Source organism: Tiliqua scincoides, chromosome 4, assembly GCF_035046505.1.
Source record: "Tiliqua scincoides isolate rTilSci1 chromosome 4, rTilSci1.hap2, whole genome shotgun sequence".
NCBI classification, from domain to species: Eukaryota; Metazoa; Chordata; class Lepidosauria; order Squamata; family Scincidae; genus Tiliqua; species Tiliqua scincoides.
In genome coordinates, this window is record NC_089824.1 from 143,148,943 (window position 1) to 143,172,465 (window position 23,523).

At 44.4% G+C, this 23,523-nt stretch overlaps 1 protein-coding gene across 3 annotated transcripts in view; it reads left to right on the forward strand.

Annotated features, from left to right (window-relative positions):
- ADGRL4 (adhesion G protein-coupled receptor L4) overlaps positions 1-18,890 on the forward strand; it is a 115,239-nt gene extending 96,349 nt beyond the window's left edge. For all 3 annotated transcript variants that reach the window (XM_066625205.1, XM_066625207.1, XM_066625206.1), the window contains 3 exons: positions 10,999-11,090; positions 15,098-15,266; positions 18,387-18,890. In XM_066625205.1, the coding sequence (XP_066481302.1) occupies positions 10,999-11,090; positions 15,098-15,266; positions 18,387-18,449 (324 nt within the window). In that variant the 3' untranslated portion in view covers positions 18,450-18,890. The remainder of the gene's footprint in view (positions 1-10,998; positions 11,091-15,097; positions 15,267-18,386) is intronic.
- Positions 18,891-23,523: the final 4,633 nt, after the last annotated feature.

Here is a 23,523-nt window from a genome sequence, read left to right on the forward strand (position 1 = left end):
CCAGTGCTGATGCAGCCTTGCCAATGGGTTGCACACTGCATTCTGTGATGCTGGGGCAGTCATGGAAGCCTCCTGATAGTAAGGGAATGTTTGTTCCCTTACCTCAGGGCTGCATTGCAGTTGCATTGGTGCTGGAAAAGTGGATAGGATCAGACCCAAAAGTCTTTCACCAAAGGCTCTTGAATAAACTTGAGAGTCTTGGATTAAAGACTGGTCCTTTGATGGATTGATCCATAGTTAATGAATAGAAAATAGAGAAGAGGAATAAATAGGTGATTTTCATAATGGAGGAAAGTAAAAAAGTGGGATCCCTCAAGGACCTGTATTGGGACTAGTGCTTTTTAACTTGTTCATGAATGATCTGGAGTTATGGCCAAATTTACCGGCGACACCAAACTATTCAGGGTAGTAAAAACCAAAACAGACTCCAAAATGACTTCTCCAACCTGGGTGAATGTGCAATCAAATGGCAAATATGGTTCAATGTAAAGTGATGTACATTGAAGCAAAAAATCCCAACTTCACATATATACTAATTGGGTCTGAGCTGTCAGTCATTAACCAGGAAAGAGAGATTGGGGTCACAGTAGATGTCTCAATGAAAACATTGATTCAATGTGCACACGCTGTGAAAAGGGCAAATTCCATACCAGAGGTCATTATGAAAGGGATCATGAATAAGGCAGCAATCCTATGCATACTTTTCTGGGAATGATGACTACAATGGGACTTCTGAGTAAACAGGCATAGGATTGGGCTGTAAGACTGCTAATATTATCATGCCCCTATACTAATCTATGATATGGCCGCATTTGGAATACTGTGGACAGTTCTGGTTGGCAAACCTCAAAAAAGATATTGTAAAGCTGAAAAAAGTTGCAGAAGCAAAATGATCAGAGGGCCATTGCACCTTAGTTATGAGAAAAGGTTACAATGTTTGGGACTTTTCAGCTTGGAAAAAAAAGGCAATTAATGATTGAGACATACCATTATGCATGATATGGAAAGAGTGGAACAAAAATCTCTCCTCCTCTCACAATATTAGAATGAGAGTCATCCAGTGAAACTTGTCGGTGAAAGATTTAAGACAGACAAAAAGAATTAGTTCTTCACACTGAACACAATAAGACTGAGAAACTCATTGCCACAAGAGGGTTGTGGCTTTAAAGGGGGATTGAACAAATTAATTGGGGATAGGTCTGTCAAAGGCTACGGGCACAATGACCATGTGCTGCCCCCTGATCCAGCAGTAGTATTGTCTCCGGATATCAGTTGCAGGAGAGCAATTGTGGGAGAGAAGTCTGCTTTTCTCTCCTGCTTATGGTCTTCCTAGATGCAGCTGGTGGGTCACTGGAGGAAGCAGGATGTTCAACTAGATGGGTCTTTCACTGATCCATCAAGACTGTTCTGGCAGCCCAGTTATAACCAATCAGACTGGGGCGTCGCGACATCCCAGCCTGTGGGCCCTGGCCTCTGCCCCCATAAGGGGCAGGGCAGCCAGGAGGCAGGGAGGAGAGGGCTGCAGGGGGCTGCACCTTTTTGTGCTGCAATGCAGTGGTGCCGAAACAGCCTCTGCTGCATCTATTGCAGAAAGAGGCTGCTGAAGAACTTCCCAGTGGCAGCTCTGCACCTTCACCATCACAGACCCCAGGCTGTACTAGCCCAAGTATGCTGGTGGGGACGGAGAAGATAGGGGACTTCAGAACAGGGAAGGGGAGGTCAGGTGGCCTCCTTCAGGGGAGGGAGGGAGTGGATCTGGCAGCACCACTGTGTGCCAAGATCCTATCCCCTCTTTTCAGACCTGTCCCACTGACTTTTCTCTCTTTGGACTTACACCAGCTAACAGCTTGCATAGGTCCGAGGAGATCCATAGGCTACCATGAGGCATATGCAGAGTTAAGTAGAAAATATTTTTACTTACCCCTGGCAGGTCTGCTGATCACCACTCACCATTGGATGCCGCGTGTGCCTGGTTGCAGGAGCTGCATTGTTGTCAATGGTGGGCAAACAGGTTTGGGGCACTACACAACCAAGACTATAAACCATTCAATTACCATTTCAGAAACCCTCTTTCATTCAGATCTCTTGTTTTTTTTCTTCCTCGAATATTTCTTCTTGTTGTTCTTAAATATTTCCCTGTTACTGTGTCAAATTAGAACAAATAACAAAAGCATTTGGGCAGGTGTACCCATCTGGGAGATGATAATGAGCAAAATCAGACAGCAGACATCCCTCTCATTGCTTGACTGCCAGCTTGTGTACCATTTTGAACAATTAATATGACATAGATTTTCATTTTTCCTGCTTAAACTGTTACATTGTGATCAGCTTAACGCTCCTCTATCCTGACGGAAGCAGTATTTGAAGCCACATTTTCACCCAGCCGTCAGCCAGAAGACCGAAAACTGTCTCCGTCTGTGCAGAATTGCACATCAGAATGCACGCTTGTTAATTCTAACGTTGATAATAAGGGTCACTGGGGAAAAGGATGCCTATACTGCTATCCTGAATATCAGACATTTTTGAAGGGTCCATATCTAATCTGATTTTTTTTAAAACAAAAATCAAGTCTATGACTAAAAGAACAGCAGGAGACATCTTCTCTCCCCGTACCGTCCTCGTTTCTCTGAGATTTGACATCAGCATATAGATGGTTTCATCAATTATTAAGTGAGAGCCTGAAAAAGTCGAAAGGGATGATTGGGGGAGTTGCATTTTTGAAGTTTTCAATGTGAAACACTCAACTGACTCAGAAGTAGTGTGTCAGAATCTTTAGAATTAGCTCTTTCTTTCCTGGACTAGTTTTCCTTTGTAGCAACAGAAAGTCACAAGGGGTCTAATTCTTAAGAGGCTTCAATAACAGACAGTTTTTGGTATTCTTGTATTGGAAGAAAAAATCATATGAACTACATATTCCCTCCTCCCTCCATAAATACACTGGTATGTTGCTTTTTTAAAGTTTATTTTTAATTCTCAAGTTACAGTCCAATTGATAAAGATTATTTAGATCAGGGGTCTCAAACTTGTTTCACACAGAGGGCTGAAGGTAGCATTCATGCTGCCTGTTGAGGGCCAGAAAAGACAACATTAAGCAGAAAGTGACATCATAAAGCAGATGCAGAAAGTGACATCATAAAGCAGATGATGGCCAGAAATCAGCACTTTTTTCTCACTTAGGAACTCATTAGCTGCATAGACAGAAGAGAAAATGTGGAAATCTTGTTCATATTTGCAAGATATGGGAGAACCCATTTACTGCACTGAGAGAACTCAGTGGTAACGGAGCCGGATAAATTGCTTCCAGGGGCAATTCAGCCCATGGGCCTTATGTTTAACAGCCCTGATTTAGATAGTTCCCCCCCCCCCCAAACATAACCTTGATATAAATTATCTTTATAATAGTCTTCCTTTTTTGGTAGCCACTTCACGGTGTGTATGCCATGAGTCTGTAGGCACTTGTAATGCATCGCATGACATCTTACAAAAATGTGGGTGTGAATGGAGCAAAATTAAAGTGAAACATTTCACCCATTAAGGTATGCATAGAAGGCATTAATGGAACATTCACAATGCAATCCTATAAGTTTTTACTCAGAAGTAAGTCCCATTGCGTTCAATGGGGCTTACTCCCCGGAAAGTGTATTTAGGATTACAAAGTCAGAACATAATTGCTATTGACAGTTGTATAGCCCATCTCATAAGGGGATTAGGACGTGACTTTGGTACACATCAAAGTAATCTTATTGAACTCCAAAGGATAATTCACACATGATTCATTGAATCAAGCGAAATTGAGAAGTAATTTAACAGCATACTAGGGGCTGGTGCTTCATGAGCTTCAACAGGTGTGCTCACAATCTTGTCATTGGTGCATAATTGCTTACATTTGAAACATGCCACTCAGATGAGCGTCACTGAAATCACTGGGAAATGCAGCTGAAAATAAAGAAGGTAAAGAGTACCTTATGAGTGCAAGCACTTTGCAGACTCACACTGAGCAGAACCTCAACCCTATGATTAATTGATTAGATGGATCCCATTGGGACTGTGACTCAAAGTCAACATTGAGCTGTTGCATATGCATTAACAGGTTGTGTGTATTTTAAAACCCTTAGCACTCAATTAAAAATTATAGTTGATTATGCGAAAGCGAGAATTATTTTACATAATATCAAGTGCTCATATATTTACACCATCAGACAACAAGAGGGTATTTGTCTGCTCCGTAAAACACCTTAAAACAATGTTTATGTATAGTCTCAATTACTTACATTTCTTCTGTGGGACCAAGGACACGCTTTTCGTTTAAATTAGGGACACACTACAAATTATATACAACTGTTACATAATGTACAACATTATGTTCTGCATCTTCAGAGGAAGTGATTGAATGTGAAAACATTGGTGGGGAAGTGATGGGTGGGGGTACCTAATTATTTTCTCACTCAGCATTTTCCTGCCCCAAATCCACTCTCTGCCCCCCCCCCCAAAAGCAGGTATTCCCCTGCAAAGTTTAAAAGGCATACCACAAACCTGCATTTCAAATCCTATGGGACAAAAGACAGGACCACAGCTCTTTGGGGTGGAAAACAGCCTGCAGGGAAAGGGGTTAAGCACCCACTCTACATTGCCAATTTTCTGCTCTCCATTGCTATTTCTCTAACAAGAAACAAAAATCAAAAAGAGGGTTGAGGCACACCTGTTTGTGCACGACATGTCAGTAGCCCCTTTACAGTTGCTTAGCAATCAGGGCTCAAGCAGTTTGAGGCATTTAGCATGGAATACTGTACTTTCGACCTGATTACACCATTTGTAAAGTAGACTTAGGGCTAAGCTTGATGTGATGTGGGAGCTCTGGGTTCGGAATTTGTTTTCTTCCTTGAAAAGCAGCTGTGCAGAGGGCAGCTGGTTTGAACTGGGGCTGCAGTTTAACCCTTTGCTCCCATGCCAGTCATTCCCTCTCCTGAAGCTGTTAACAGTCACAGACTTGAAATCTTGGTGATGCACATAAACAGCATGGTAGCCTTTCAGTTCTTTGCATCTTATTAAACCCACCCTTCAGTATTAGTATTTTCAGGACAGTTTACAAACTTGATACAATACAACAATGAAGCTTTAAAACAATAAAGAAACAGCATGATGAAGGGCAGATAAAATACCCTCATAAAGCACTGTTGTCAAAAGTTAAAAGGCTTGGGAACTTGTCTCTTTATCTTAGAGCTCAGGCTATTCTGAACAGGTTTCCTCCACAGACACAAAATTTTTGTGTCTGGTAAAATGTGGGGACATTCAACTGAAAAAACGTGTTGGGTTAAGAGGGTGTATCATAAAATAGCAGTAGAAGTGAGAGTGGGACTCTTTTCTTCTTTTTAACATGTTAGGTTGTGAAGGTGGTGACCTCAGCAGTGCTTGAAGTGTTGGTGATCTTCCCCACAGGCAGCTCCTGCCAGTTCCCCTGAATGTACGTACCTCAAAAAGATGCTACAGCATCAAGGAGCATTTCCAATAAAGAGCTAATGTTAAGCACTGGCAGTGATCTAGAATGCCCAGGAATGACCCAGAAAGCTTTGGGGGGGGGCGGGGGCGGAACCCCACATCAAAGTGCAGAATCATTCCCTACTGCCTTCCAGGAAAGATGTGGTATTACAAGCATAACCTCCTATAAGATAGCTGTGAGGGAAGATGAAGGACAAAATAGGGACAGCACCCACCAATCTGTTCACCCTTTTTTACTGGGTAAATTGGGATTGGATTGGCAAAAGGTAGATTTGCTGCCACCACCTAAAGTTAGAGAGCCCAGACAGAAAGAGGACACCTTCAGAAAGTGCCCCTGCAAAGTTACTAGGGAGTCCCAAATTCCAGTGAGTCCCCTTAGCACCCAACAGTGCCAACAGTAGCAGAAGGTAGGTAGATGTGGCAACCCGCTACCTCTTGAGGGAACTGAGACCAGGCAGGTAAACAGTAAAGAAAACACGGCACTGATCAACTAACCGAAGGATACATGGGGTGGGGCAGGGGGAAAGGTTGACAAAGATGCTAAAAATAAAGCAAAAATCTCAATATGACAAACCTGTGGCCTAGTCCTAAGTGCATGTTATGCCAGTGGAACACATGTTCTGTCTGCATAACATGCTTTCCAGCTGTCACAAATGTGGCAAGCAGCTGAGTTCGCACAGTGACAGACTGCGGACACCAGCTGCCTCAGGTAAGACCAGTCAGGGCCAAGAGAGAGGCAGGGGGTAGAATGGGCAAGGGTTTTCGCAGAACAGGGAAGAGATGGGTCAGGAAGGGGGGGTAGATTGGGTCCATGAAGGTGATGGGTTCACAAGCAGTGGTGCCCACCAAATCCTAACCCTCTTCCCAAGCCTACAAGGGTCATTGTGGATGTTTACATGGACGTGGGTCAGTGTGGACGTGGATCTTTAGCGCAGGTTCAGGTTGACCCACCAGGCTGGCAGGGGCTTTGTGATTTGGGATTGGTCTTCTATTACCTCATTCTTTTGCCGAACGTCTGTCATGAGGGTAATGTATAAAATGGGATGCTTTATAGGTCCTCTTAAACACATAAAGAATTTCCTTGCCAGCCAGTGTCTGAGGTCCATCATTCATGTTATACCTTCTCCTCAACTAGACGTCCTGTATGGGAAGACAGACTTGATACTACATCAGGCAAGGACAGTGATTAGACATGATGTTCTGAGAGTAAGGAAAGCCCTGGACATGCCTTAACTTGAAATTATTGTGTGCTTCTAGCTTAATGTGAAGTTAGTCATTTGTTTCCATTTGAATACAAATGAGGAAGAGGTCTGGTCTAGAGGGTTGAGCCTCCATTTGCCTGAAGATAACATCTGAAGGTCGCCAGTTCGAGGCCACCGGCACCGTGCGACCTTGAAGCAGCTGACAAGCTGAGCCGAGCTATTCCATCTGCTTTGAGCATGGGAGGATGGAGGCCAGAATGTGCGACCAGATCAAGAAAGAAACATCTGAATGTTGTGGTTTCTTGAAAGATAGAAACCTTCTTTCAAATTGTAAAAATCCCTATGGGGATTTAATTTGCCTGCCTATGTAAACCGCCTTGAATAAAGTCTAAGGAGAAATCTGAGGACCAAGAAAGGCGGTATAGAAATACCTGTATTATTATTATTATTATTATTATTATTATTATTATTATTATTATTATTATTATTATTATTATTATTATTAACACACCCTAAAGATTTGGATGGGCTGAACCACAATCTTTTCTATCATGAAATTGTTAGGTACACAGAATGGGAAGACAAAGTAATGGAGAGAAAGGAAAACAGAGAGCAACATTCATGAGGAATGTATAACTTTCGAAACCTCTGTCTGGTCCCAAATTCCAAATCAGCAACCACCCAAGCCATCACCCACAATAATACACTTAATATCCCTATCCCAACCATACTCTTTATGGTTTCCCTGTCCCTTTTCTACCGAAGTTTCTCATAATCAAAAGCTGTCTTGCTCACTCTCCTTAATACCATCCTCTACCCAACCTTACCGACACTGGATGCAATTCCGTTCCAAGCATGAATCCAACATACTCCCCCCATCCCACTAACCATTTTTCCATTATTTCCTATTGATAGGTCGGAAAAATTCCTACTCTTTAAAGTGGACAGTATAAATAAATACCTGCAGCCAATTACTTCAGAAAACTACTGAGGGCTCATGTCTTTTGTTTGGATAATTCCACAACAAAGGCTCTGGCTGGGCAAATCAAAATGCTGCTCTCCTTTCTGTAAGTCAGCATAAGGCAGGAAACACACTCCGACCCAGCTGTTTAAGCAAACTGCCAACGAAAGATGAAATGGCTTGCATTCCTCAGATGTGCACTCAATATGGAGCTGTCTGGATGTCTTACAACTCAGTCATAGATCCTAATGCAAAATCTCACACACTAGGATATCATATGGTTTTGTGATGCTCTCTGGAGGAACTTAGAATTACAGTGATTCATTCTTGCTGTTCTTTCCATCTGCAAACAGGCACAGCAATGTTAGGATGGTGGTGAATTTCTTTGTATGCTGTAGTGCTTGATAGCTTTTCATTTAAAGATAATTTGACTTTTTTATTGTTTATACGGGATGCCATAGCATCAAATATCCCAAAGAACATAAACAAGCTGTGGGGGAATTTGCCTTGGCATATGCCTTTGGGGTCAAGTGCTTTGACAAGGTTTAACAAACAAAGTGCACGCCACTGCAGAGTGGGTCGTCTCTGGAGGCCACAAGAATGATAATCTACCATTCATAACGGAAAAGGATCCAGACTCACATTGTCTTTATTTGAGAATCCTGATTCATTCCGTTCACCACGACTGCAGTGTTGTCCATGGTGCTCTCGCTTTCTTTCCGTCTCTCTCTGGCAGGATTAGCTAGAAAGAAATCCCTGTTGTGAACTCATGGATTATTTCTTAAAAGCCCTCAAAAGCCCAGAAACTCTTTCCCTCTGAATTCCATTCAGAGAATTTCCTCAGAGTTGGAAGCTGACATTCAGTGGCCTTGCCTGCTGTTTGATACTACAAGCCCCTTCAGGAACTTTCAGTGGGTCCCATGAGTTTCTGGGCAAAACTAGAGATGCTTCCAAGGTAGCCTTTTAGTCAAGAAGTGCCAACCTTTGTTCTCTCACATTTTATGGAGAATTCAGATGACATTTTCACAAACCTGCTGTGTACCCTCACCGTTTTTCAGATCTGATGGTTCATGTCAATTTTTCTGACTTGCATTGCAATGTTAGGCTATCAGAGCACTGTTGATGAACCTGGTGCTGTGAGATACAGGAAGCTGGACTAGATGGGCCTATGGCCTGATCCAGTGGGGCTGTTCTTATGTTCTTATGAGTATTATGTGAAGCCAGTTTCCTTCATAGCCCTCCATCGAAGACAGCCTCCCATCTTCTGTCACTAGGAGAGCCACTTCTGCAGACATTAATTAGTAGCAGTGATCACCATAAACAGAATTGTTTGTGATGCACCCAATGACAGGTGTGGGCTAATATGTCCTATACCAGTAGGAGATAAAGTTCAGCCAGTAATCAAGTGGGGGGGGCACATTCTTTTGTTCAGGAATAGCACAGCTTATACCATGTATTTGTTCATTTAATGTAATGGAAGGTCCAAGACTTTTTCTTTGTCAAACAATAGGAATAAGAGTTGGCTCTTGTCCAACAGCATCTTGATTTTACAAGCATTGTTTCAAACAAGGCAGATGATATTTTCCAACATTATTTTTCCCTCTAGTATATTGCCACTTCTCACCCACTTATAGCAGATGGCGGCAGACCACAAACTGAAAACAGGGAATGGGGCTAAATCCACATCTGTAAAACTATCCAACACTTATTCAAACTTGTTAGCTAAAGACTAGCTACATATGTCCCAAAGATATCTGCAAATTCTATACCTAGTGGGACATTTGACCTTTTTTCCCTCCAGTGATGAATAATATATCACATGCCCTAGGATCCTCTACAATAATTGGAGGGACACAGTGAGGCACGAAAATGAATGTGCTATAATGCACTGCTGGCAAAAAGAGCAATAGAATCTTGTCTTCAAATCTCTGAAAAGCTACCATTGAGACAGAAGTGGAGCTTGAGGAGCAACTTGAAGGGAGAGAAAAACACAGTTTTCCAAAGAGAGAGAGAAGTAGTTGGGTCCCAGCAAAACAAAAAGAGAGTACAGGGAGACAAAAGTAAGGAGACGCATCATATGTTTTACAAATTGGGCAAGAAAGGAGGAACAGATTGCCAAGGGAGGTGGTGGATTCTCCCTCACTGGAGATCTTCAAACAGAGGCTCAATGGGCATCTGCTGAAGATGGTCTCGGAGGATGTCCTGCTGCAGTCAGGGGGTTGGACTAGAAGGTCCCTTCCAACTCTGTGATTCTATTGATTCTATATAAAGTTTGACCAAGGAAAGGGAGGGATTTCTCACTTGCCAGGAGTCACTTCAGCCCTGTGAAGAGTGCAGGGGGGACGACGACACCCAGCCCCTCTACAGGCCTCCCTGCACCTCAGAACGGCTCCCTGAAGTGATGGCAGCACACTTCCAATTTTTGTCGCAAATCCAAAAGTGGGTCACAATCAATTCAGGGAGCTGTTCTGAGGGGAGGGGAGGGGAGGCCTGCAGAGGGGGCTGTAGGCACCCCGCATCTTCCAAACAGCCAGCGTGACTGCCAGTAAGTGAGAAATCCTCTTTTTTTCATGGTGGCAGCACAATCCCAGAAGCGCCATTGCTGCCTTTGCCCCCTCTCCTTAGGGGGAGACTTAGGGAGGTCCCACCTCCTAGGTAAAGTTGGGGAACCACTTCAATGGTCTCTCAAGTACTTTGGTGGAAACCTCTCTTGAAGGACATTGTCATTTATTCTGGTGCTAGCTTTCTAGATTTTTTTCTGACTGTTAATTGTTCCATAACTGAAATAAATATGACATTTAACATCTAGTTCAATGTAGGGTATTCTTTGACCACAGTTGCTTTTTAAAACTCACAGTGAAAACTTCACAGCATTTTCTTTTCTCTTCGACCTTTTAAGCCCAAAGATGTTGGCTCTTGAAAAGTCACTAATGTTGCTTTACAGCAAGCAGTATGCATTTGATCAAAATAGTTTTTAGTTTCTGTATAACGTTGGTTGGGCTGAAATAAGTAGACGTGAACAAGCATACACAGACATTGGGGGACGTTCTGGTCCGGAAACATAACATAATGAGATTTACTAATGAATTCAATAAACATTTGCAGACTCCTGTCAATTATATAGTGGAAAAGATATAGAGTTACAGTCTCCTTTGACCTAGGTGATTCCAGTATATTTTTAAATGTGTGTGTGTGTGTGTGTGTGTGTGTGTGTGGATAAGAGTGGCTCCTTTCCCCGCTAAATATACAAAAGGTATTTAATTGGTTTGCTTTAACTATGAAAATACTGCCATTGTTCCATTGTGCATCTTTCTGGACTAAAAATAAATATTTCCCCAGGTTAATTTGATGGCCTTTGGTGTCATTATCTATAAAGTATTTCGACAAACAGCCTTGCTGAAGCCTGAAGTTAGTAATTATGAAAACATAAGGTAAGTTTAAACTTTGGCATAAACTTTTAAAACATCAGTAGGTTTCAAAATAGTCACACATCACTGAAATAACTCATCTTGAAGAATGTTTCTTTTGTTTCGTAAGAAAAAAATGTTCATTATGTTATGTTATGACATTTGTCTTGCTGACGAAGAACATTGATTTAAGTGACACTGCACTCACTGACCTTGCTGTATTAGGACTGTTTAGGACTCTATTCTCACTGATAGCTCAATCCAACCTAACTCTCCAAGTGGCAATGCAAGAGCACATCTACAACACCCACTGAATTCCAGAGGGGATTTTTGGCATCTGGAGGCCTCGTCTTCAGAGTTAAGATAACATTTGTACCCTTACCCTGGAGTAAACCCATGCCAACTTACTGGGTCTACTCAGACCTGCTCCCAGTCTATAGGTGGCACAAGTCTGTGTGAATCTGGGTCAGGAGATTGAGGTCGGGAAGGAGGTTAGGATGTGCGACTGCTGCCTGTACTGCCCCCTTCCCAGCCCTGATCTGCTGCCTTTCCCACCCCATCACTGCCCTGTTCCTTCTGCTCCCTGCCCCATTCCACACCCTCCCTGACTCACTCTAACTCTCTGCACCAATTTACCATCACCATCAGGCTTCCCTAGTACATTGGTGCATGGGGGTGGATCCAGTGTTTGTGTTTGGGGGGGAGGGGGCCACGATCACTACCAACGCCAGAGCCCAGGTCAACCAGGCAGGTAGAACTGGGCTCCCAATTTAAGTTATGGCCTCTGTGGCCAAGGTTCACTAGATGGGTAGACATGGGCTCCTGCCTGGACTTGGAGCCATTGGTTGGAATGTGAGCCCAGGTCTACCTAGCCGGTAGCTCTGGGCTCCAAGTCCAGGCAGGAGCCCAGGTCTACTTGCACAGCAAATCTCGGCCACAGAGGCCATAAGTAGGCAGGTAGGCTTGGGGACCAAGTCCAGGCTGGATTCCATGTCTACCCAGCTGGTAGACCAGGGCTCCTGCCTGGACTTGAAACCCAGATCTACCAGCTGGGTAGACCTGGGCTCCAAGTCCAGCCAATCTCGCCAGGGCCCCACCCAGTGGGCGTTCTCCTGGTACTCAATTTTGCTCCCCAGACTGGTGGGCACCCTTACCTGCTGGCAGACACTTTGGGGGGGGCACGCACCCATGGCCCTCCCTTGGATCCACCCCTGCTGGTGCATGGACCTGGCCACTCCATGCTTGCCTTTTGCAACAGCCTAAAAGAACCTTGTGCCACCAGAACAAGCATTCCGGTGACACAAGACCCAGTTCAGTTTGGGCCATGAAACAAGTAACTCCACACAACATAAACTACGAGGGAATCTGAATAAATATTATATAGCCTGTTCCTTTAGGGGTTAAAAGAGATTTATGAAAATTCTTGGAGAGAAGATGAATAGAGTGAACAGATTTTAAGACCCTAATTCCACAGATATTGGTTGAGTAAAGTGCTTCTGAAAAACTGTACTTCAAATTGGACTGAAGCCTTACAGACAATAAGAAATGCCCCCCATTGTGAGGAAACCAAACTTGGAGTTCAATTTGACTGAGGGGAAGCACTTTTAATGGCCCAATCCTATCCAACTCCCCATGCTGCAATGCAGTGACACCGGTGTGGCTTCCACTGCATCCTGTAGGGAAGTTTTTCTACTGGGGGTCTCCTCAGGGTAAGGGGACACTTGTCCCCTTGCCCTTGGTTAAGCCCCAGCAGCTGCTGTGGGGAAACTCAGACTGGAGTTGCCTGGGGAAGGTGAATCAGGCCTGGGAAGTGGGTGAGGATTTGGCGTGCACTACCACCACCAATCCTGCCCCCTTGCAGGCCCAATCTGCCCCATTCCACTCATCTCCCATTCCACTCATCCTTCACCCCATTCAACCCCCTCACCCCATTCAACCTGGCTTACCTCCTCCTCTGCACAGATCCACCAGTGAGTGCAGGAAAGGCTTTTTTACTCCAGTAGCACACACTGCCAGAGTGCACTTTACTGCTGCTTTACAGCAGCTGGCACCAGTGGGTCGAGCATTCCACTGGTGCAGCAGTCCAATGTCCCATTTATCTCAGTCAGAGGAAGCTATGAATTCCCAGTAAAATCAAGGAGGCTTCACAATGCTTATCTTTGCCTATACCATGCCTTCAGTCTCTGGGTGATTAATGGCCTAATCTTATCCTGGCTGGCCTGTGGAGTGCAGCCACACTCCATGGGAGATGCATCCTATGAGCCACTTAGGGCCCAGGCAGTGGCGCAGAGGTAAGTACAAAAATTTGTTACCTACTGCACTGGTTCCTTGGCACCAATTGGCCTATTTGGATCTATGCCAGCTATTTTTCTGGCATAAATCTGTTGCACCCAAGGCGGTGTTTCTGGTCCAACCTGGAGGATCTGGATCTCAGCCACTGCCACTGCTGCTTAAGATTCACCTTGACCTCCCCCTGGCCCAGCCAACTCCCTACCCCAATTCACCCACAATCCTCCCCTGCTGCCAACTTACCAGGCACATCCAAGTCACTGTCAGGTAAGGGCACAAGCCTAACCAGGTCCACTCAGAAGTAAGTCCTATTTTGTTCAATGGGGCTTACTCTCAGGAAAGTGTGGTTGGGATTGCAACCTAAGTCGGCAGATTGTCTGCAAGCTGCTGGTAACTGCACAAGGACTCCCAAGCTTTGTGCTGGTGACAGTTCTACAGATATCATGGAATACGTTGGCAGATAGCAGGATATGCTGGCAAACTGAGAGATCCACCAGCATATCCAGCCCATAGGAGTGGGCCTCAAATTTGTTTCTGGGGTAGATAGAAATGGGGCTCTCATCCTGTTTCTTTCATTTGTTTTTTTCCCCTCCCCCTCAGGATTTTTTTTTTCCACTGCTATGATTTTTCCATCAACTCATTCTCTTTAAAACTGATTTATCGAGGCCTTGAAAAGCGTTTGTGCTGGAAAAGCTGGAGTGTGCTACAGGGACCATTGAAAACAACTTACTGTTTTCGTTGCTTAGAAACACTCCTGCAGTTTCAACTCACTGCACTAGATTTATAGTTAGGATTTAGCAATTGTTTGATTGATCACTTTTCTCTTACTCCTCACCCCAACAGCTTCACACAGTGCGCTGGTTCTAATGAAGTCAAAAATTATTCATTTTCAAGGAAACAACATCAGAATGGGGGGGAGGTCTGTAAACAGCTCTCTTGTGCGAAGGAAGTCCAGCAACTGCTGGACGGAAAATGAAAGAGAAAACTAATCAGTGAGCTCATTTGCAAGACAACATGGTGTAATTTGTCAGAGTCCGTGAGTTGGGCTATGTATACTTATACAGTATATACTACAGTCTGTTAGCAAAAAAGAAGAAGGAAAGAAAAAAAATTACAGCCAGTGAATTTGTATGCTATTAGGGCATCAATATTCTGACCCTGCAACAATTTAAAGTTCCCTTGCATTGTGAAAGCAAAAAAAAAAAAAAAAAAAAAAAAAATCCTATTAATATAAAGAGAAAGTCTGGTTTTACAGCCAGTACTATCTCCAAGGCTGAAACTGAGAAACAGCCAAAAGATCCCTTTGATGTCATGCACATGTGCTGACCTAAGAGCATACTATACATTTTTTCCAAGGTTTCTTAGGGGGTATACTTCATAACAGACATATGTTTTACCTTGGGGAATTACACTAACAGTAGATTTAAAATCAAATCATATGGCTCTGCAGTACACCAGAGAAAACAGATTTGAAGATTAAGACAGCCAGTGTTTTAAAAGCCATCCAGTTTTACTCTTTCTTCGGTGTTTTTGGGGATTTTTTCTTTTTGCAAGAGTACATCTTTCTGGGAACAGCACTGCAGCACACCCTAAAGGAGAAACCATGTAATTGCAATTCAGTTTTCAGGGAATTTTTTTTCCCCTTTTCTCACTGAAAATAACTTATTCAGGTAGGTTAGTGAAGCAATTGGAGGAAGGGGGGAAAATAACACTTTGACAGTCACTGTCTTCCTTCTGTACAGGTCTTGTGCCCGAGGGGCCCTTTCTCTCCTCTTCCTCCTCGGTGCTACCTGGATCTTTGGTGTGCTCCATGTTATCCAGGGATCAGTGGTCACTGCCTATCTTTTTACAGTCTTCAATGCATTTCAAGGACTGTTCATCTTCATATTTCTTTGTGTTTTGTCACGAAAAGTAAGTAGTCGCTTGTTCTTAAAAAATGACTCTCTCTCTCTCTCTCTCTCTCTCTCTCTCTCACTCTCACTCTCACTCTCACTCTCACTCTCTCGTCATGTGCAGAAGGTTCAAGTCCTGAAATCTCCAGGTAGGGCTGGGAAAGCACTATCTAGAACCCAGGAGCACCCCTGCCAGTTCATTTAGACAGTAGTACTGATTGAACAAGTCTGATTCCTTATAAGGCAGCTTCCTGCTTAACCCTCTATATAGCACATACACACAAACCCAAACCACTATTATTTTTACAGATCAAAGAGAAACTCCCTTTTCTATTGTTGGTTTTTTGTCACTCATCTCAGCAAGCTTTTTTTTCTACCCATAAAAAAATTTAATTTTGATATTATGAAAGACATGTTCGTATAATATTGTTCTCACTCGCATAAGGGCATACCATGCCCAAATAAATGAGCCGAGGGGATGAAGAGGGCAAAGAAGGGTGGAAGCTTTTCAGCAAAACTTCTTCAGGTAAGACAAGCAGCTAATATGTCTTGCATTGCTGCAGCCTGAGAGGAAGCCAGAGGGAGGCAAGGTGAAGCTAAGATTGGAATTACTGCCCTCACCCTACTATGGAGGGTTCTGTGCAGAAATGAAAACGACAATCAGGCCACTGAAATGAAATTGATAATCAAACAACTTGGTGGGACAGCTTCTGTCCTCATACAGAGATAGTCACAACACATTCATGATCAAATCACATGGGAGTGATGATGATGAGCTACACAAATGCGATGATGATGAACTGTGCTCTTTTTCCACCTTTTCCAAGTTGCCCTGGGCAGCACAGATAGTTCCTCTTCTTCCCTTCCCCACACACCAATTTAATCCTTATAACAGTCCTACAACAACCCTGTAAAGTAGATTAAAAGTTTAGAGGTCAGTCTGTTTAGGTGCTATAATGTATGGATGCTGTCCAAGTGCTGGGGGGGGGCAGTGTGAGAGTGCTGGCAAGCCCTGCCCCTGAACTGAACTCCTGAAAACCCAGCACTTGCACTCCCCATGGAGTTTGCAGTGACATTTGTTTGCAGTGACAAACACCCTCCACATGATGAGATCCACCCTGCATCAAAGCATACAAATGGTTGGCAACCTTCAGTCTCGAAAGACTATGGTATAAGCCTACAGCACCCAGTATTCCCAGGCGGTCTCCCATCCAAGTACTAACCAGGCCTGACCCTGCTTAGCTTCCGAGATCAGACAAGATCCAGCATGTGCACTGCAGCATTCTTAAGCTCTGCAGTACACCAGAGAAAACAGGCCTCTCCCTATGGAGAGCATTTGTTAATGCAGATAAATACTCTCCACATGGAACACAGGGGCATGAGAAGTATGTTAGCACAGAGGCGGGGCATGCCAGCATGTTCTTGCTCTTCCTGTTACAAGGAAAGCATCCTCAACATTGTACTACCTGCAGAGGTCTGCAGTGGTTGGCTCAAGGTCACCAAGTTAACCTCATAGCTAAGAGGAGATTTGAACTCAGTTCTCCAGTTTCCTCACTCCTAGAGCCCAATCCTAAGCATGTCTACTCAGAAGTTAAGTCCTATTATAGTCAATGGGGCTAATTCCCAAGAAAGTGTGGATAGGATGGTAGCCCTAGTTCTGACACACTAAGGCTGCAATCCTAACCACACTTTCCTGAGAGTAAACCCCATTGAACAAAATATGACTTACTTCTGTGTAGACCTGGTTAGGATTGTGCCCTAACCCACTCAAATACACTGGCTTTTTACAGTTATACTCCACACATAGGAGTATTTCCCCTGGGGGGTGGGGATAAGAATAGGCCTTCAGTTTGGCTGTACTTGTCGTAAGAGGCGACTAAACAGCCACCAGGTAGATGGGACTCATTAACCTGGGAAGGCAGCTCATCTGAGAGAAGGAAAACTCTGATCCCAAACCTCCACTGCCTTGTGGCTACATCCAGTTATAGAAAAGGCTTCAGGAGTAAACCTCAAGGCAAAATCTGGAGCCTGAGTCCCTGAGGCAGTTCATGGCTGAACGCAGTCACGTTCTGGCAACTCCTGCGACGCCGCTGGAACCAACCGTATTGGCTTCTGCCTTTCCATTGGACCATTTCAGCAACGTGGAAAGGGGGGATTTGCTGCATGGGTAACAGTCTATCCTCCATATCTACTTTACCCAGGCTTCACGCACTGGAGAGGACACTCTGTTCCAGAACACTATTCAGAGCGCGATACCATAGTCTTCCAAGACTGAAGGATGCCAACATGAGGGGTGTGATTCCCACAACATCTAATAAAACCCAGCAGACTTCAGATTTTGAGCAAGACTCTGTAACATTGCAGCTTCCAGTTAGTATTGCTGAGGGATGTCAACCTCGTTTCATACAGAGGGCTGAATAGCATTCATGGTGACTGCTGAGGCCTGGAAGTGACATCATTAAGCAGAAAGTGACATCATTAAGCAGAGATGACTAGAAATGAGCACTTTGTCCTCACATAGAAACTCATTATCTGCAAATGACAGAAGGGAAACTGTGGAATTACAACAGGAGTTGGAAAAACTGCTTCAGGGCATCCCCCATGGTATATAATGTGTCCCCTTGATACAGAATGTGTTCTAGATCTGAGAAATGCCCTAAGAAGAGAAAAGGAGGACAATAGCACAGGGCTAAATCTTTACACTGCAGTTCTAACCATATTAACCTCTTCTCATTCATTTCAATGGGCTGTACTTACAAGCAAGTGTATTAAGGATTGCAGCCTTGCATGAACACAGTAATTCATGCACATACATAATTCACAATCATGTCCTGCGACGCCAAAATCTGATTTATGTCTCACAGATCTGGGGTTTAAGAAGCAAGGCGTTTCAGATTGTACAGCAGTAATCCTGTGAAATAATTAAAGAGGTTTACGAACGACAGTCATCTCATTCTGGATTGAAGCCTGAAAGTCGGCGATCTGAGAGCCCCCTTTCGGCATCTTCCCTAATCCTCTCCAAGGTCCAAATTATGTAAAATCCTTATAACAGAATAAGCCACACTCTTCGAAAGATGCTTAAAATACATATATTTACCTGTTAATAAGCACATGTGTTTGTTTCATCTTTTCATTTCAGATCCAGGATGAATACTCGAGGTTGTTCAGAAATGTCCCTTGCTGTTTTGGATGCTTAAGGTAAATTGATGGAAAGCTAAGATGAGCAGCACCGTGGAAGAAAGGAGAAAACGAGAGGCTTTAGAGAAATTGCTATATTGTGAAAGTATGAAATGAGCTACTGAGCTGTCATCTCTCTTAAATCAATTATTTTCTCTCCAGTATAGGTATTGTACTTAAATGTGCACTCAGGCACACTATATTGTGTACAAACAGCATATCTGAACAAGACAGACTGGTTTATTGTGTAACCAATAAGGCGTCTGAAGGAGCTCAGGGCTCCCTGAGACTAATGGACGCAGCTCAGGAGGCAGCACGAAGGCAAGGTGCAGAGCTGTTTTTGTGAACAGCTTCGCTATTAATGTCCTACCTGCTGGCTTGGTAATGAAAATAATTGTGCTTATTGCTGTTTAAAGCGCGTAAATTCCATTAGCGTGTTAATAAACAGATTCTACTTTTATCAACACTCAAGTCTCCATTTTGAACACAGGTAGATTTAAAAAGTGGGTGTGTGTTTTAATCAGTGCCTCTCTAGCATGAGAATAGTCAAGAACAGTTCCTTTCACTTTGTAAAGATGGCTTGGCAGATATGCAACATTTTTCCTACACGAAAGAAATGTAGGAGGGTATGAGATGCTCCTTCCACCTCCCCTTCACACATTCAGCATAATACCTGCAAGAACCTACCAGCATAGAGGAACCTTAGAAGAGTCAGGGTTCCTGCACACGTAGAGGCTGCTTGACCAGCAACTGCAACTGGACATGATCTCTTGCACTCCTTTTCACAGTTTAGAGTAACATCTGAGCAGGACTCATGTGGCCTGGGGTGCTGATATAGACAGCAGCTTCCCAGTTCACCTACTCAGAACCAAAGGAAATCTTGTGTTTCAGCGCATATGCAATAGCCCCTTCCTGCCATTTAAAGATGGCAGGATGCCACAGGCCTCGATCGCCACACACAAATGTCTGAAAAGCACCTGCGCACAGCTCTGAGTGAAGGGATTTTTCTGTGATGGCACAACTTCATGTTACAAGGCAAGCATAGGTACCAATCTCTGTTTGCCCTGTAGAGCGACTGCAGGAGCAGGTGGTCATTAATGGAAGAGATATGGGCTGGAGGAGAAGATGACTCCATGCTCTGGCCACTAACTCTTCCCAGCAAATAACACGCACTAGGCACTTTCAGACCTGTTCTTTTTTCCCCAGCAGGGCTTCAAGACCAGAAGTAGGTCCAATTAGGGGAAAATAGCCTAGGGGCCACTGAAAGATAGAATTGGCAGAAAGGGTTATTCTATCCCCTGCCCCCCCACTCCTCCATTCCTGCTACAATTTAGAGAAACTTTCCATTTTGAGATAAAAGGATACAAGCTCTTCTTCCACTTGGCCCTTCAGCCACTCACCTTTCACAGTCAAGCATGGAGTAAAACGGGAATCCTGCTTGAGCTGGGAATAGGGACAAGTGGAAAATTAAAAGAGCCCTTATTTTCCCTTGCTAACTTGAAGTATTTAAAAGGAATCTCTGGATTGTAAGCTGGTAACCCAAGTCGAAGAACTGGGAAGCTCAGCCTCTAAAGCAGGAAGAATACCAACATCAAGACTTCAAAAGAAAACAAGACAGCGAAGCCAAAGGAAGGAAGGAGTTGCACTGCTCGTTATTCATGATGTCAGCAGGAAGCCATGATACTCATGTAATTGCATTCAGCATAGCACTGGTAGTGCTGTTGGGAGTGGGGAAGCATCACAAAGGGCTAGATAGTGTCACCTTGAGTTTCTGAATATTGTGAGAATGTGAAAAAAGACCAGATTTATCTTATCTGGGACAGTTGTTATAAAGCTCTACTTTATGGCTACAAGTGCAACTATTTAAAATGCTGCACTGCTGCAAAATGAGTAACTAGAAGAAGCGGAACTCCATTCATGAGCCCAGCCCATAAATCCCTGCTTGGTTCCATGAGGCCTCCTGATCACCACTGCTTCCAAGACAAAACATGAAATTGCAACCACACCAAGTGTCAAAGGTAGGTATTGAAGAGCATCTCCTCAGATCTATGTACCAGGAGGACCTACTGCCTACTAAACTCCCCCTGAAATTGCTTCTAGAGCAGCCATTTTCAACCAATGTGCCATGGCACACCGGTTTGCAGCAAATGGTCCCCTGGTGTGCCGTGGGAATTTGGGAGAGGGTCATTTACCAATAGAACCATTGAGGGATGTGAGCCCCCATTGACAGCACAGTGTGAATTGTCAAAAAACTGCTGGTGTGCCTTGACCATTTTAGTGCCTTGCCAGTGTGCCGCAAGATGAAAAAGGTTGAAAATCACTGTTCTAGATACTAGCAGCAAATCGTGGCCACTGTGTTTTTAACTTGCCACTGCTGCCATGACCCCTTTCTACCCTTTTCCTCTCTGCGTCCTCTTAGGGCCCAATCTGCTAAGGAGGATAGGAACAAATAGTAGTCACTTCTGCCACCCAATTGCTCACAATCTGGGTCAATGAGACAGGACCAGCACAAGACCTTCCAGTGCTGGATGTGGCGTGTACAGGATCAGCACTCTGACTCCAGCTTATGATTCCCCCCTCCTCTATGCTTCCTCTCAGTCCCCTTCATCCTTTTCAAATCCATGGAAGAGAAGGAGGTGAAGCAATTGGGAAGAGCAGACAGAGATAGATGTCCCTTGCCGCTCCTCTGCCTCAGGCAGTCTTATGTATGGACATAAGTATTATGGATGGATATCTGACAGCACAATCCTAACTCGCACTGGAAACAGGCAGGCCAGCAGGTATGCACTGTATCCAGTGCAAGTTTGGGGCTGACTGCAGGCCAGCCTGAGGCAAGGGGAAATGTTTTCCCTTACCCCGTGTCGCGCTGCAGCAGCCTGGGACTGCCCTGGGCCGCCCTGGAACGGGGTCAGGATCCAGCATAACTGCTCCCCACCCGCCCGTCCACGGTTCTGCGCACCCAACCTCCCCATCCCAAAATGCCTCCCTCCTGCCTCCTCCCCGCCCTCCCCATGCTTCCCCCAGACCTCTGCGTTGGCTGAGCTTGGTCAGTGCAACTCACCCTCCCCCAGGGCCAACGTCAGCGCAGGGAGGCCGGCACACGACTATCTCCTAGAGGCATTCCAGGAGATGCTTTACAGCACTTTTGCAACACTTCCAGGCCAACGCAAGGGACTTGCGTTGGCCCAAGTCCATGGTAGGATTGCGCCCTGAGTTACAGATGTCTGTTACTGACACAAGGCACAGTCCGTCCATTATAGTGCTTTTGCACAGGAGCAATAGTGCTGGGCCAATGAAAGCTGGGAACCGACATATTTTACAACTTCTGGACAAGCCTCCAGAATGGAAGCAGTAATTATCTTGGGCTGCAATCCTAACCATACTTTCCTGAGAGTAAGCCCCATTAAACAAAATAGGACTTAATTTTGAGCAGACCTGGTTAGGATTGTGCCCTTGGGGACTTAGGTCCCAATCTTATCCAGCTTTGCAGCATCAGTGCAGCCACAATGCAGCCACAAGGTAAAGGAATAAATGTTCCCATACCTTGCGGAGGCCTTTGTGACTGCCTCCCCACCACCCAATGCAGCTGCACCAGCACTGGAAAAATGGAAAGGATTGGGCTCTTAGTGTGTAATAGGTTATTATCGGCGGCTGCAGCTGTTGGCTGATTTCAGAGCAGAAAGGCCCCATCCAGTTTTGTTTTGCTTTTTTTGCCCAGAAACATTAAAACTGTTCTCCACGTGAAGCACCTGCTTCTGGGCCGCCTGTTTTCAGACTGCAGGTGAAGAATCAAATATTTGATTCTCTCTTACGCTTTGTTTTGTCTTATTCCCTGCATATTTGGAAGCAGTACAACAGAATGCAGAAAGCAAGGCCAGAGCCTTCTTGACATGGTAATTTTGTATGTGCACGCCAGATTGTATAAAACAAGCACATTTGTATCCAGTAAGAAGTTTCCATGTCCAATATAATCACTGGTAGAACGATTTGAAGGAGTCAAAACTCATTTTGAAATCTACAGATAAAAAGTCTTTCAGAAGTGCACAGGCCCTCCAGGAGGGTTCGGTGGAAAACAAAATGCAAAGGACCACAAAAAATGACAGATGAACATAAAATGCTATGATTTAAGTGCGAAACTGTTTGCTTACCGAACAAAGCAAATCCTTTCCATTAAATCTATCAAAGAGAGTTTGCTTTTTCAAATGGGAGTGAGTCACTATTGCTGAGTCCAATACTGATTTTACAAAAAGAAGTGTTAAGAAAAGTTTAATTGTTCTCTAAGTAATTTTTCCCCTTTCTCCATTCTCCCCTGTATTTGGAATGGAATTTCAAAGACACTCCTGCATGTAGGGGACAAGGGGTTAATTATGCTCACCAGGAGAAGCACAGTGGAAGTCGCAAGCTGCAAGTGGAGCGATGTAAAACGGACCCCCTGTAATCACTGCCTGCTGTGCAGAAGCAAGTCTGTGCCTCCAGCACAGAAAACATTGTCAAAATTACACTCGGCCCTACCTCTCATGAAAGTAGTAAACTGTATCACTTCAACCTGCAGGTGGGGGCTCAAATGACCAAATTCTTCTTTTCAGAGAGAGAGAGAGAGAGAGAGAGAGAAATCTATCTTTACACATTTAAAGCAATATATCAGGGAGAAGCCTAGTGAGTGGTTCTCTAAGTTTTTAGAGGGCCTACAGCAGCCATTTTCAACCACTGTGCCATGGTGGATGTGTCTGCAGGTGTGCCACGAGAGTTTGGGGGAGGGTCATTTGTTAGTAGGGCCACTGGGGAATGTGAGCCCCTGCTGTCAGTGTGCTGGGCCTTGTCAATTGTCAAAAAACTGATGGTGTACCTTGACAATTTTAGGGCCTTGTTGGTGTGCCATGAGATGTAAAAGGTTGAAAATCGCTGGCCTAGGGGCTGCTGCCTGATTTATAAATGCCAAGAGGTGCGGCTGTAATGGTCATTGTCAGCAGTGCTCTCCCCAGTAGCAGCTTTTTATAACCCTTGACGCGTATCACCTAATCTGCCTTTTCAGTTTCGTGGACTACCAAAAATTGGCTCACGACCCACTGGTGGGTCTCACAGCCACAGTCTGAGAATCA